The sequence below is a fragment of the Capra hircus genome, chromosome 20 (assembly GCF_001704415.2).
Source record: "Capra hircus breed San Clemente chromosome 20, ASM170441v1, whole genome shotgun sequence".
NCBI classification, from domain to species: Eukaryota; Metazoa; Chordata; class Mammalia; order Artiodactyla; family Bovidae; genus Capra; species Capra hircus.
In genome coordinates this window covers 39,045,882-39,061,596 of record NC_030827.1, presented here as the reverse complement: position 1 = coordinate 39,061,596, position 15,715 = coordinate 39,045,882, and the positions used below count along the sequence as shown (strand labels likewise).

At 45.0% G+C, this 15,715-nt stretch overlaps 1 protein-coding gene across 7 annotated transcripts in view; it reads right to left on the bottom strand.

Moving 5' to 3' along the window:
* The window catches only part of PRLR (prolactin receptor), a 198,570-nt gene that overhangs the window by 28,711 nt on the left and 154,144 nt on the right, over window positions 1–15,715 (bottom strand). For 3 of the 7 annotated variants that reach the window (XM_018065467.1, XM_018065466.1, XM_013972806.2), the window contains 2 exons: window positions 4,463–4,575; window positions 1,560–1,692 (listed from right to left, as the gene is read on the bottom strand). In XM_018065467.1, coding sequence (XP_017920956.1) covers window positions 1,560–1,692; window positions 4,463–4,532 — 203 coding nt within the window. In that variant the 5' untranslated portion in view covers window positions 4,533–4,575. 7 annotated transcript variants of the gene reach the window in all.

The following is a 15,715-nucleotide window of genomic DNA, read 5'->3' as shown; positions in this document are numbered from 1 at the left end:
ATACAGGAGACATGGGCTTGATCCCTGGGTCAGGAAGATCCCCTGGAGAAGGAAATGGCAACCCACTCCAGTATTCTTGCCTGGAGAATCCCATGGACAGAGGAGCCTGGTGGGTTATAGTCTATGGGGTCACAAGAGTCAGACATAACTTAGCAACTAAACTACCACCACCAAGAAGGTGGTATAAAGAGTCTAGTTTTTTTTAAAAAAGTGGTGTAAAGAGCCTAGTATGTCAATATAACTGAATTTGGAGGGACAGGCAAAAAACAGAGCTGGAGAAGGGTTCCCCAAGCTTCTCGACCCTGTCCATGTCAGCAAGGAGTGACTCAGGGAGGAAGAGCTGGAGAAGGGGGGGAGGAGTCACATCAGAGCCCCAGTGACTCTGTTTCTCACCAACCCTTCCTGTCTACAGATTGTTGTGGACTTTGTACTATACGCCCCCTGCCAATATACACTTGAGTTTTCCGTGGCCAAGGCACCGCCATCCTCAGGAAATTACCATTGGGTCATCTCAGGACTTTCTCTTGCATCATACAAACCAGGGTGGTGTGGAGGCGGGCATGCCCAAGGCAGCAGTTATTGCACAAATGTGTTGAATTACATGTGACTAAAAAAGCTGAAGGGATACAAACTGCAGTATATTTCCAATTACACTCAGGTAGCCACAGAGGAGACTGACTCTGAAAGGAGGTACTTCAGGTCCCAGAGGCTCCTCAGGCTGCTCACATTTAGACCTGGGGGCTCCACGCGAGACTTGTCACACAGGTGAGCAGGCTTGTTTCACCATGCTGCTGCTTTGAGCTCCTGAGGGCTGTGTGTCTGACACCCCTTGGGGTCTCACAGGGGATGTCAGGTTTGTGTACCACTAAGTGCAGTCACTGGGAGGCAGGCCAGCTGTTCCTTAAATAAATGTTTTCTTCACTGGGAAGGATATACAGCCATCCCTGGATTTCCAGGAGGGTCTCACTGTAACTGTGACGAACTCCTTGCCCAGAGATGGCCCTGTTGAGTTTGCACTGCAATTTTTTAGCTCCCAGTACCCAATCTGGGAGATCATGGGTCCTTGGATTTCCTAAGGAAAAACTTCATCTTCCTTTCCTTGTAGGGCTTGTTATTTTCTTGTATGTGAAACAAGTTCAAACAGCTAATGTACCGCAGTTGTCAAGGATTACATAAAAATACTCTCAGATTGCAAAAGCAATGATTATAAAAAAAATGACAACTGGCACAAGGTTGATAGATAAGCACCCAAAATTAACTTGGGAAACACTTACATGTGACTTTGGGGTACAACTCAAGCTTACGACAGGCGACGGTAACACGGATGGATTGGTGTCACCTCGTTGGTGGTGGAGTTTATGGACACGAGGGAGCCCGGCTGGGACATTAGGAGGAGGATGTGGACGTGGACGTTAGAGTCCCTGCCCCCAGTAGTGGGAGGTTATTAGTGCCCATTCAGGGAAGCACAGAAATTAACCCAGGGTCAGTGGTCCTATGGCCTGGAGGGCGAGGATACCCATGTGGGGTTTGTTTTGCTAGGAGAGAAGAGAACATTTTACCCTTCCTTGTGGTAAGTCAGTGTGTAATTGGTAGGAAGTCCTCCATCTGCCCCGGGCTCCCACCAGCAGGTGAACGTTTCCTTTCCAGGAGACCGACATTTAATAAGCTTGGGTTTTTCAGGAGGTGACTGTCCTAGAAAAAGAAGGTACTGGAGTCAATATTAAGGTCCATTCAACTCTGTGACCATTCTGCTGTCAGAAGGTACTGGAGTCAACATTAAGGTCCGTTCAAATCTTTGACCATTCTTTTGGTGACAGAAGCAGGTAGATGGGGCCAGGCCAGTGATGAGGTCTCAAGGAGAGTAGGCCTAGGGGTGGGAGGTAGGACTCAGAAGTGCCAAGATGTCAGCATCCTGCAACATTCTTCTGTGGGCTGCCCTGAAGTTGGCAGGATTCAGAGAGAGAGAGAGCTTTGTGATGGGGTGTGTGTGTATGTGAGTGTGTGTGCACGTACTGTGAGATGCAGATACCAGCAACCCAGGATCGGTGACTAACTGTAACATTTCACCAATGGTGAGCAGCAAGGGTGCAAGGGATACACATGGATTGAGCAGGATCTGGCCCTTCCAGAATCCCAAGGTGTCTGTGGAGCAGATATGTGTCCACAGCACCAAGGTGATCATTTAAAAAGAATTCGCCTTGAGACACAAGCATCCTGTGATCATTTGCTGATCTGATGCTCCCTGGACCTCTGTCTTCTGCTCACTGACCCTCATCTTTCTGCCACTCCCACATAGTGAACCCAATTCTCTGCTCTTTTGCTCTTTCACTGTGCCACCCATGCTCCCCCTCTAGCTGCTTCTCCCCCCATCTTCTCCCATCCCTTCCTTTTCTGCTTCACTCTTCCTTGATTCTGTTCAGCATTGACCTATGATTCAGTCTCATAGTGTGGCTCCCATCCTCCCTGTCTCCACTTCTGAAGCTGGGTTTTCAGTCCCCTTTTTGTATATATTTTCCCCTCTCTCCCTGGGTCTTTATGTGGTGAGATGGCAAAGGGTTCTTTTGTAATTCTTGGCTCTTTTTGGGGGTAGGAGGCATGGGAGCTCCTAGAGGTGGCTGAGTGGGTAGCTGTTCTCCTGGTTAGGAGCTACCATCATTACCTAGTCCCAGCTGGAAGCTAGTGGGGCTGAAAAAGGTGATGTGGAAAACCCAATGTGGATGGAGTTTTTGAGTTGCTTAGCCACCGAAGCCCCTCTTCTGTTCCTTATCTGTCAGGTCTAGGAAGGGAAAGAGTCCCCGTATCCCCAGCCATGTAACCCCACGTGGTGTTTCATTCAGGAAATCTAGAGCAGAGAGGGGCGCTTCCAGGAGGCGATCCTTGAACCTTGGGGGCTTGTCTGTTTTCCACCACACTGGTCCTTCATCCCTCAGGCTGGCTTCTGAGCTATAACTGCTAGCAAAGCAGCATCAGGAAGAACAAGTTCAGAGGAGGACATGGGTGGGAAGGAGGACATGGGTGGGAAGGAGGACACTAGGCAAAACTGGCCAGAAAGAACTGAATGGAATGGGATGATGGGATACAAGGCTGGGCCAAGGTCTCCGGGCTGAGTCAGCTGGAGCCCAGCCAGCTCCTAGATCCCCTGAAAACCGTTCATGCCAGCCAGTCTGGGCTTAGCTCTGCCCATTTTGGAACATTGCTTGACCTCTAGGGAATATTTCTTCAGGAAAATTTCACAGGGTGAGGTGATTTTTTGTTTGATTTTTCTTGTGGCTAGGGAGGAGTGTGTGAGGTAGAAGGAAAAGCTTATATTTTAAAAACACACGAAGTTTACAGCTCAATAATGAGCATATTTAGAAGCCAATTAAGGCAACTGTTGATTATTTGGGGCTTAGTTGAATACTTAAAGTTTCCATATGGATTGTACCAATCTCCACATTCCTTTTTCTCTTTCTGAAAGCTTCTCTCTCTCACATTTCACTGGTTATTAACAGTACCTCGAGAAAACTCAGGAGAGGAAGGTAAAGCTGTGAAATGTAATTAGTCAAATGTTTCTTTCACCCACTTTAGAAGAGATGATTACAGTGAATGGACGGTCTCACTTTCCCTGTAAAATGCACACAAACACAGGGACAACCACAGAGGTACTCCCCACCCCCAACACACACGTGCTCAGACAGAAGAGCTCATATCAGAAACACACCCTCAGATCACAGAGGAACAATATACGCAGCTGCATACTAACAGAAGTAGATACTGGTCCACACATAGATACATATGCAGAAATATGCACCCACAAATGGGTATGCATATAGGTACACACAGAGGAGCATTTTCCACCAGGTATGTACAGGGAAGCTAATAGATACAGAGATATACACAAGTATACACACTTACAAATAGACTGGGGTAGACACACTGAAATGTACACACATAGGCTCGCATGTGCTAGCCTACTTGTGAATTTCATTTCCCGCATAGCAGAGTTGAGTGTTCCTGTTTTCCACCATGTAACAGCAATCCCCTTAGATCTCTTAACAGGTTTTCAAAGATTTTTCTCACACAACTTTTCATCTGAGGTGGAGGAAACGTCATTATCCTCACTTTGAAAGTGTGTAAATCCCGGGAACTAAGTTAACTGGCTCAAGGTTGCACAGCCAGTAAGGGACAGAACCTGGACTGAAATTGTGATATGTCCCTGGCAGGGTTGTTTCTCTGCACTCCCAGAATGAGGATGGAAGTCAGAGCATGGTGCCAGGATGTGGCATTAACTGCATCCAGTCTTTTGCATTAATGTTTGCCTTCATTTTAATCCCCATAATATTGTAAATAATTGAAGAGAAGCAAATGCCATGGACATTTTCATTTCCTGTAACTGTGTTGCAAAAGGACTGGGATGGATTCTCTCCTCCTCTTGTGCAAATAGCCCAGGAAGTGAAAGAGAACAGGACAGTCTCTTACTTACCATTCAGAAGGCTGGCGTAGAGAAAAAGTAGCAGAATGAAAAGCACTCTGGATGCTGCATTTTCCTTCATGTTGGCTCCTTGCTCTTTCTACAGGAAATATATCAGAGGTTCACTAAAAGAGAAGGCACAGGCAACTTTTTGAAACACCAAAAGTCTGGTGAGGCACATGCACCACTTTATTCTGAGTGTTTGCAACTGATTCTTGCTCCTTGCTGAATGTGAATAACAAAACAGGAGGAAAGGAATGTAGGAAAATGTAACAAGGATAGCTTGGCTCAGAAACATAGCTGTGCATATGCTGGGAAAAATTCCACCACCAGAGGTCATCCGAAGACAACGTTCAAGGTCAGCTGAGCACAAAGGACTCCTTTGCACACACCCTAAGGAAAAATTGTTCTCTTTGCACCCCACAGGGTTAGTTGCTCAGTTGTATCTGACTCTGAAACCCCATGGACTGTAGCTTGCCAGGCTCCTCTGTTCACGGGATTTCTCAGGCAAGAATACTGGAGTGGGTAGCCATTCCCTTCTCCAGGGGATCTTCCTGACCCAGGGTTGGAACCTTGTCTCCTGCATTGCAGGTGAATTCTTTACTGTCTGAGCCACCAGTGAAGCCACCCAATAATAGATCACCTGTTTTATGTGATACAGATTGCATGCCCTACAATAGAACTGTTCTGGGAGGACTTTGATCTACTAGCCAAAAATAAGGCAGGCTGAAAAGTTGATGCTTTCAGTTTAACTCCCACCTGGCCCCATGGATGCCACCAAGAAAGAGGGGGAAGGCTCTCTTGAAGGTTCTGCTTCAGAAGACTCTGGAAGTGTCCCGGGTCATGGGCAAGGCTGTGAGCCATGTAGTGAACTCTAGTGGACTTCCATGTGATGACTCTTACCCTTTGGAAAAGCCTCATAAACAAAAAATGACAATTCCCAGTAACAATTCAAAGTCCTTTGCATTTGAAGGATTAAGCAAATTTTGAACCTACAGGGGTTGAGAGTTTTGAGAAATTTATTATTAATATTATTTTTACCCTTGGAACAATTTTCAAAGCCTCTAAATGTCCTTTTAAGAAGAAAGGATTTTGAAAGACATTTGGAAAAGACTCATTAGCCTTTTTGGACTCCAAACAACTCTTGGAAAACAATAGATTTGATGAAGTAAGTATAAATTCTTGGAAGCCCATGACTTACTTTTTCCTTTTAAATTTTACTTTTTTTTTTTTTAAATTGGGGGAAGGGCATGCAGGAGCAAGGCTGCCCATCCAGGGATGTTGGAAAATACTGAATGCTGCTTGATGAGCCTTGAAAAGACCAGGCTTTGCCAACTCCTCCTGGTCAGAGGGTGGATCTCCATCTGCCAGCCAGACATCACCTAACAAACAACTTCTTGAAGTTCTTTCCACCTGCTATCATGCCCCTTGAGACATACTCGGAAATAGAATTCTCAGTGACGATACAGGTTCAGCGTTTTATGTTGGGGATTGAAACTGGAAAATGGAACAGGAATAAGAAAGCAGCGGAAAGGGTAGAAGTTGAGAAATTATGAAGCAGAGAGACAGCAGAGTGGCCATGCCTGCCTCTGAGGATCTTAAACACTGTTCACCCTAATCCAGTTTCACTGGGTCCACTGAGGCCTGAAAGAGTTCTTTGTCCTGCACATCTTGTGATCTCAGCTTGGCCTGGGGATGGGTGTGCTACCCACTGACTGAAAAAGTTCTAAAATAAACTTGAAACTCTTCTAAATAACATTTTCCAATAAAAGTGCTTTCAGGAAGCATTTTATTCCTAAGATATCCTGGAATCTGGTAAGTAGCCATGTGTACTTTCTGCTTTCTTGAAACCGCTGTGTCTGGGAACTGGATATTCTCATTGCGGTCCCATTACTATGTTTCAATAATGATTCCCAATTTACTCTGCATCTTACTCTCCAGCAGGGCAAACACAGTGCTGGAGTAAATAAACCTTCAGAGAGAAAGATAATCCCAACTTCCCACTTCTACGGGTGCTATGCTGAATGTTAACCTGATCACCTACTGCGGTCTCTTCCTGCACTAGGCACATCTCCCACTGTGCATGGACCATTTTTTTATGAATGGTGAACACTAGGCTGGGGATAAATTTTGTCTCATACTAAAAACAGAGTTACCATATGATTCAGCAATCTCACTCCTTGGCATTTATCTAAGATACATATACCCGAATGTCACTGTAACACTATATTCAATAGACAAGACATGCAAGCAATCTAAGTGTCCATGGACAGATGAATAGACAAAGAAGATCTGGTATATATACACGATGGAATATTACTCAGCCATAAAAACGACTGAAATAATGCCATTTGCAGTAACATGGATGGACCTAGAGATTCTCATACTAAATGAAGTAAGTCAGAGAAAGAAAGACAAATAGCATATGATATTATTTACATGTGGAATCTAAAAGATGATACAAATGAACATATTTACAGAACAGAAATAGGCTCACAGACATAGAAAACAAACTTACGGTTACTGAAGGGGAAAGTGAGTGGGAAAGGGATAAATTAACTGTTTGGGATAAACAGATATACATTCCTATATATAAAATAAACAACAAGGTCTTATTATACAGTACAGGGAACTATATTAAATATCATATAATAACCTATAATGGAAGAGAACCCCCTCAAAAATACTTGAATGTTTGGATCAGATATTATATTCAGATCTAAAATCTGAATCACTTTGTTGCATACCAGAAATGAACACATTTGTAAACCAACTATACTTCAATGAAAAAGTGTAAGTAACTTAAATAAAACTTTATTGTTTGAGTTCACTTCCCCATTGCAAGCAGGATCTTGATCAAGATTATTCACTCCAACTTGGGCTGGAACATCCAGAGTGTCCACAGACTGCTTGCAGTGATGGTTATAGTGGTAAATGGCTCCAAATGTTGGCAGTTCAACTAGGAAAAAGTGAACCTCATACCGCCACCAGAGGACAATGATCTTGGCCTCATTCCTCAATAGCTCTCTGAGTGTGACTGTGGTTTAAAAATTCAAGAATGAAAACGGAAAAGCAGGTCTGTAGCAAGTCAGCACCCTCATGCCTTGCCCATGACAAACTGCTTTGGCTTCCTTGCTTCCAAATCCTTAAAGATTCTACTATCTTTATGTTCCACCCGTTACCTAATATCCATTGTCACAGTGTATGTCCCACTGTGGTAGAATGCCACCCTCCCCTTTCTTCTCATTTTGTGCATCAATGCTAAGCCTGGAAAGCTCCCCTTCTTCACCTTTCCCATTAAGCCAAGTCTCATCTACACAGGGCAAAACTTGAGAAAGCAGTCTGGCAGTTTTTTCTTCCTTAATGTTTATTTATTTGGGTGCATGGGCTTAGTTGCCCTGCAGCACAGGGGATCTTAGTTCCCTAATCAGGGATGGAACCTTCATCCTCTGCATTGGAAGGCAGATTCTTAACCACTGGACCAACTGGGAAGTCCCCAGTCTGGCAGTTTTTGCCCTGGCCACTTGCTCTTCTGAGAAACAAGACCCACTCTCCCTGATGCAAAATCAGAGCCATGGTCCCATAGCTTGGGCAGATTCCACTGCCCACAGCAGGGAGAGCATTTCATAGGAGAGAAGGCTGGGGGAGGAGGGTCTCCTGAGAGTTAAAAATAACAGACCTGAGCTTTTACTCTCTACCCTAGGTAGACTCTATCTGCATATTCTAGTTCATCAGGCCCCTGAACCAACCCAAATGCCAGAAATCTCAGTGCTACACTTTTGTGGGACTTGTTCCCAAGACCTGGTGTCAGATGGTTCCGAGGCAAACACAGTTCCCACCTTGTCTTGCCTCATTTGTCACTGTTGCTCTGATGTTCTACTCAGATTTTTGGCTAAGCTCCTCTGACTCTAGAAATGGGCCTAGCATGGAGGGCAGGGGTTTGGAGGACCTACCTAACTCTTGCAAGCTTAATTACCACAGACAAGCAGGGTTCCATCCAAGATTTGAATTTCTTGAAGGACTGTCACAAATGTGAAATGCACAAATCACAAGTATTCTGCTCAATGAATTATCACAAGATGGACACGTCTATGTTACAACCAGGTCAAGAAACAGAACACTAATAGCATCCTAGAAATTCCCCCAGTGCCTCCTCCCAGTCTCTACCCAACCGTTTCCAAGAGGAACCAGTTTTCTGACTTCTAACACTGAAGATGAGTTCTGCTTACTTTTGGACTTTATAGAAACAGAATCATACAATATGCATATTTTGACTGTGCGTGTCTGGCTTCTTTCATTTCACATTGTTGTATGATTCAGCTTTGTTGTTACATGGAGTTTTACTAAAAATTCATTTTTAGTTCACGTCATTCATCTTCATATTACACTGAAAGAAAGACCATAATTTATTTCCTCATTCTACTCTTGATGGACATTTGAGGTTTCCAGTTTTTGATAAACTTTGAATTTTGCTAAGACTTATCAAGATTCTGATGGCAGAGGAGACCCACATACCTTATACCTGCTTTATGTTCTTTCCCAACTTTTTGTTCTCTACGTTTAATGGTTAGGATACCGCCTGCCATACATCTTGATTATAAATGCAAATTAAGTTTCAAATGCCTGTCTTGTCCTAAAAATGCAAACCATCTCATTTCTTGCAGCAAATTTTAAATACATCCATTCATGGTCTGAAATGTTAGGAACTGTGTTTGTTGCTTCCTTTGGGGTCTGCTGGGTCAGGTCCTCTACACTCTGGGTCTCCTTACCTGCCTGCAGCTCTACCTGTTTGATGGCCTGAGGCTAACAGAACATGGTGAGAACCCCACAGTACTTTTTGATTTCTAGGAATCTGGCTTTTGTTTCTAATATCGAATGCCAACATTTAGTTTGGAAAACAGAGGAGATAATCTGCTCAGGGTGGGAGGAGCAAGCAGCAGGAGGGTTTACTTATTTCATACCAGGCTCAAGATTAGGGCCATTATACAAGCTCTGTTGTTGCTGCTGTTGTTGCTAAGTTGTATCTGACTCTTTGCAACCCCATGAATTGACGATAGCACACCAGGCTACCCTGTCCTTCACTATCTCCCAGAGTTTGTTCCAATTCACATCCATTGAGTCAGTGATGCTATCTAACCATCTCATCCTCTGTTGCCCCCTTCTCCTCCTACCTTCAATCTTTCCCAGCATCAGGGTCTTTTCCAATGAGTCATCTCTTTGCATCAGGCAGCCAAAATATTGGAGCTTCAGCTTCAAAACCATCCTTCTAATAAATATACATGGTTGATTTTCTTTAGGATTGACAGGTTTGATCTCCTTGCTGTCCAAGGAACTCTCAAGAGCCTTCTCCAGCCCTACAACTTGAAAGCATCAATTTATTGGCGCTAAGACTATGCCAAAATCTTTGACTGTGTGGATCACAAGAAACTGTGGAAAACTCTGAAAGAGATGGGAATACCAGACCACATGACCTCTTCTTGAGAAACCTATATGCAGGTCAGGAAGCAACAGTTAGAACTGGACATGGAACAACAGACTGGTTCCAAATAGGAAAAGGAGTACGTCAAGGCTGTATATTGTCACCCTGCTTATTTAACTTCTATGCAGAGAACATCATGAGAAATGCTGGGCTGGAAGAAGCACAAGCTGGAATCAAGATTGCCAGGAGAAATATCAATAATCTCAGATATGCAGATGACACCACCCTTGTGGCAGAAAGTGAAGAGGAACTAAAAAGCCTCTTAATGAAAGTGAAAGAAGAGAGTGAAAAAGTTGGCTTAACGCTCAACATTCAGAAAACGAAGATCATGGCATCTGGTCCCATTACTTCATGGGAAATAAATGGGGAAACAATGGAAACAGTGTCAGACTTTATTTTTTGGGGCTCCAAAATCACTGCAGATGGTGATTACAGCCATGAAATTAAAAAATGCTTACTCTTTGGAAGAAAAGTTATGACCAACCTAGACAGCTTATTCAAAAGCAGAGACACTACTTTGGCAACTAAGTTCCATCTAGTCAAGGCTATGGTTTTTCCAGTAGTCATGTATGGACGTGAGAATTGGACTGTGAAGAAAGCTGAGTGCCAAAGAATTGATGCTTTTGAACTGTGGTGTTGGAGAAGACTCTTGAGAGCCCCTTGGACTGCAAGGAGGTCCAACCAGTCCATCCTAAAGGAGATCAGTCCTGGGTGTTCATTGGAAGACTGATGCTAAAGCTGAAACTTCAATAGTTTGACCACCTCATGCGAAGAGCTGACTCATTGGAAAAGACCCTGATGCTGGGAGGGATTGGGGGCAGGAGGAGAAGGGGATGACAGAGGATGAGATGGCTGGATGGCATCACCGACTCAAAGGATATGAATTTGAGTGAACTCCAGGAATTGGTGATGGACAGGGAAGCCTGGTGTGCTGTGATTCATGGGGTCGCAAAGAGTCAGAGAGGACTGAGAGACTGAACTGGACTGAAGCCTTCTTTATGGTCCAACTCTCACAGCCATACGTGACTACTGGAAAAACCATAGCTTTGGCTATATGGACCGTCATCAGCAAAGTGATGTCTTTGCTTTTTAATATGTCGTCTAGGTTCATCATAGCTTTCCTTCCAAGGAGCAAGTATCTTTTAATTTCATGGGTGCAGGCACTGTCAGCAGTAATTTTGTAACTGAAGAAAGTAAAATGTGTCCAAATCAACAGTCAATATCTGTAGAATAAGTGTATCACTGAAGCCTTAAAGTTGGAAAAGCAGAACAAGAATCTAAGGTAGAGGAGGAAATTCTGCACACAGAGGAAGTGGTCCTGTGGTAGTATTAACAAACTCTGGATTTGGAGTGAATTTAGCATCCTGTCTTTGACAGGGGAACCTGAAGAAATTTTCAGGACCACATGGCAGCTGCTCTTAAATGCAGACATTGAATGTTGGAGATGCAGCCCTGGCCCAAGGGTGTGAGGATATGAAGCTTCCAGCTCTTCCTGGGTTCAATGCAAACATGTGCCCACAGCAATGAAGTTTATCAGTCCATGGCCCAGAAATCAGACTCACACATTAGTCTGTGAGCTTTCCAAGCCAGACTCTTGCTCATATGTCACCCATTATTGTTATTATTTTTTAATCTCTGCGGTGATCAAGTTTCCATTTTATTGCTTCTCAAACAGGTGGCCATCTCGTCCCTTGTCCTGAGATACCCTTTGGTGGGGAACATCTGGCACCTTCCATAAGGGAATCACTTCTATATAAAATGACCATCCCAGCTGAACCCAGCAGTTTAGTTAGACTATCATGGTGGTGTAGATGTTACTAGAAATATTAGAGAGACTAGTCAAAAATGTCCACCTCTGATTCCAGCCACCCCCTCCCTCCTCTCTTGTGAATCTCAGAACATCTCGAAGACTCTGTCTGTAAAGAGGCATCTAAGCAGAGGGGGTGTCGGGGGCATGGCATGGCCATGTGCTGAAAGAGGCAGACAATGGGCAGAGATTGCAACTGTGCCAACTGGAGCCAAGTTAGGGGTTGGAATCACATCTGGGGATGCACATAGAAAGACCTTCTGGCCCTTAACCTGACTGGGTAAATGCACAGGGTGATACATGTGCCTTTGCACAGGAGTCACTTTAATAAAACAGAATACTGAATGCTTCCCCACGGCTGGTGGCATGGCTTCCAAATCCAATTAAACCAACACCACTCACTGGCCCCAACATCCCAGCAGGATCTTTGATTTGAGAGAGGCTTGTTTTCATTTAGCCTCCTTGGCTTGAAGGCAAGAACACGAACTGAGTGAGTTTCACTTCTCCCCAGTCAGTGCAGTCTTCAGGCAGATGGTGGAAAATGCCCTTTGGGCCGACTTTCAGAGGAACTAGTTCCTCACAAGATCATCAACTAACAACAACAACAACAAAAATCCACAAATTGTACACTATGTTTTGCAGTTTACAGAGCTGTTCCACAGATTTCAGTGGTTTTCAATCCAGGACTCACATTAGGACCATGTAGGGGGCCATTAGATTCACATTAGAACTATGAAGCCATTTATGGAGGTGAGAGTTGGACCATAAAGAAGACTGAGGGCCAAAGAATTGAAACTTTCGAACTGTGGTGCTGCAGAAGACTCTTGAGAGTCCCTTGGACTGCAAGGAGGTCAAACCCGTCAATCCTAAAGGAAATCAACCTTGAGTACTCATTGGAAGGACTGATGCTGAAGCTGAAGCTCTGATACTTTGGCTACCTGATGCGAAGAGCTGACTCATTGGAAAGGACCCTGATGCTGGGAGAGACCGAGGGAAGAAGCAGGAGTGGACAACAGAGGATGAGATGGTTGGATGGTATCACTGACTCAATGGACGTGAGTTTGAGAAAACTCCAGCAGATGGTGAAGGACAGGGAAGCCTGGTGTGCTGCAGTCCATGATGTCACAGAGTCAGACATGACTTAGCAACTGAACAACAAAGGGAGCTTACTAAAAGGACCAACTTCTACATCTTGTACCAAGAAATTCTGATCGATTCAGAATTGGATCCACAAGCACGTGGACATTTTAACAAAGCCCTCCAGATGATTTTAATATAAAGCCAGGACCAGGAACCACTAATGCCACCTAACACATATTATGCCTCTGTTGGGAGGCTCCCCTGGATGGGAGAGGAAACCAATTCTCAGAGAGGCTCTGCCCACCATCACACAGTGCAGGCAGCACAGAAGAAATGGGAACCCACTCAGGAGACTGGGAGTCCTGCCTCAAATTAACAACCTCAAAGACAGAATGACAAAACATTTACATGGTGATCTATAGATTTTAAAGCACTTTCCCCTCACAGTCTTAGTTTATTCTTAGAATAGTCCTGTGCAGTGGGCAGGAAAGCTATTATTGTTCCCACCACTACTTCACTGCTCTCAAGTAAAGGGTGAGGAAACAGAAGTTCATGGGGGTAAGTGGTTTAAACCACCAACCTTATCTTAAAAGCCCCCAGTGTGCTCAGAACTGCATGGTGATAAAACTGACAAACCCTCATGTAGAATGCACTACATGCCAGGCCCTTTCACAGATGAGGACCTGGGGCCGAGAAACACTCCATGAGTTGTCTAAGGTCATGCAGCCAGCAAGCAGTGGATGGAGGGAAAGGAACTCTGCAGTTGGGCTCCACGATCTGAGGTTGTTAAGCTTTCCACTTCTGATGGCTGCAAAGGAGCAGTGGACCCTACCTTCAAGAGGCTCCAGTGCACAGAACCCAACCAGCCATGGTTTGGTGGATAGGTCAGAGGACTTTGGGACCACGGGTTCTGAGCCATCTAAAGCATCTCTCTTTCTAGTAAAGGGTTCTTTCAGCAACCCCCACCCCGTTCCCAAACCCTGCTCTGATTCAGGGTGCTGCTGGACTCTAGAGCTGGTCCTTCAAGAGCAGTGGATGTTCTTGGGCACTGCTTCTGGAGTCTCTCCTGGGCACCACTGCTTATCCCAGGTATAATGAGTTGACATTTTTGGAGGGTGAGACCTAGGAAGGGGTACTTTTGTAAATTAAAAAATTGTATTGGAATATAATTGTGTAGCAGGCTTCCTAGGTGGCACTAGTGGTAAAGAACCTGCCTGCCAAGGTAGAAGAAGTAACAGACGTGGGTTTGATTCCTGAGTTGGGAAGATTCTCTAGAGGAGGGCACAGCAATCCACTCCAGTACTCTTGCCTGGAGAAACCCAAGGTCAGAGGAGCCTGGCAGGTTGCAGTACACAGGGTTGCAGAGTTGGAAACGACTGAAGGGACTTAGCAGGGCATGGCATAATTGCGCAGCATTAGCTGAAACCTCTACCAAGCCACAAACCAATCATTTCTTTCCTGTGATGGGAATGATTAAAATCTAGTCTCTTAGGAACTCTGAACATTATAATACAAACTGCTACTGCTAAGTCACTTCAGGCGTGAACGACTGTGTGACGCCATAGACGGCAGTCCACCAGGCTTCTCTATCCCTGGGATTCTCCAGGCAAGAACACTGGAGTGGGTTGCCATTTCCTTCTCCAATGCATGAAAGTGAAAAGTGAAAGTGCAGTCGCTCAGTTGTGTCCGACTCTTAGCGACCCCATGGACTGCAGCCCACCAGGCTCCTCCATCCACGGGATTTTCCAGACAAGAGTACCGGAGTGGGGTGCCACTACCTTCTCCGTTATAATACATGGTTATCTATAATCATTACTCTGTGCATGAGATCTCCAGGGATTATTTATCTGATTGCCAGTTGGTACCAGAACCGGCATTTAAACATTTAGATGATCCTTATGAAGCCTCAGTTCTAGCACAAAGGACTAGGGAAGGCAGATACTGGTTAGGAGATAGGATTGCATCTTCCTCCATCCTCTGGGCCTGGAAAGGGCACTTTCCTAAAAGGATTGCACTGAACTGAGTGTTTCTTATGAGAAGGGCTATGAGGTCTAAGGGACTCTCTGTCAAGGGTGGAGGTTCACACCAGAAAGCAACTGTTACATTTTCAGAAATGCTGTAAGCCAGTGGGCTTCAGGTTGGTAGCTTGAAATCAGTCAGAGAGAGCAGCCATTGTATAAATTCCCACACTTATATGATGGGAATTGGCAAAATCAGAATTTTTTTCTTCTTCTTTCCTTCTCCTGGGAGAGCAGTTGTTAAGCACTGAAGCAGCCCACCCCTAACGCCACCTCCCCGGGCTCAGAGTCCCCACAAGTAAGAGGAGGGCTTAGGAGTAGTCAAAACTTTCAGGCCAGCTTAATGCCAGTTTGCAGACAGCTTTTTGTCTGGGGGAGACATCATGGATCCTAGCTCCCTTCCTTCTTCCCTTTCCTCTCATCTTTCTTCCTGTCTGTGCTGACTGAACCCTGCTCTCCTCAGAGCCCTGGTCAGACTCCCCTCATTGCTGCCCCTGAGAGTTGAGGCTGCGGGGTTATTATTTTCCTACTTCCTGTTGACATCTGCAATCTAAGGTTAGCAAGACCTCCAATTGCTTAACAGGTTAGCTTTCTTACTAGGGTACAGAAACCAAAATCAAACCAAACAAAAAACCCTGTAACCATAACCTAAGAACTCAGCTCACCTTGACCCTTGTTTGTGTGCCTCCCATGGTCTCCTGGGGTTCTCTGATAGAACCTTTTCAGCCTGGGTCTATTCACTCAGCCTGGAGCATGCCCTGACCTGCCCGGCCACCTTGCCCACGACTCTCCACAGTGGGGAGCCACTTGAACTCTCCCAGGAAGTTCTGGGGTGAATGTCCATCCATGAGAGAAGCCCAGGGAAGGCTTGCATTGGGTCC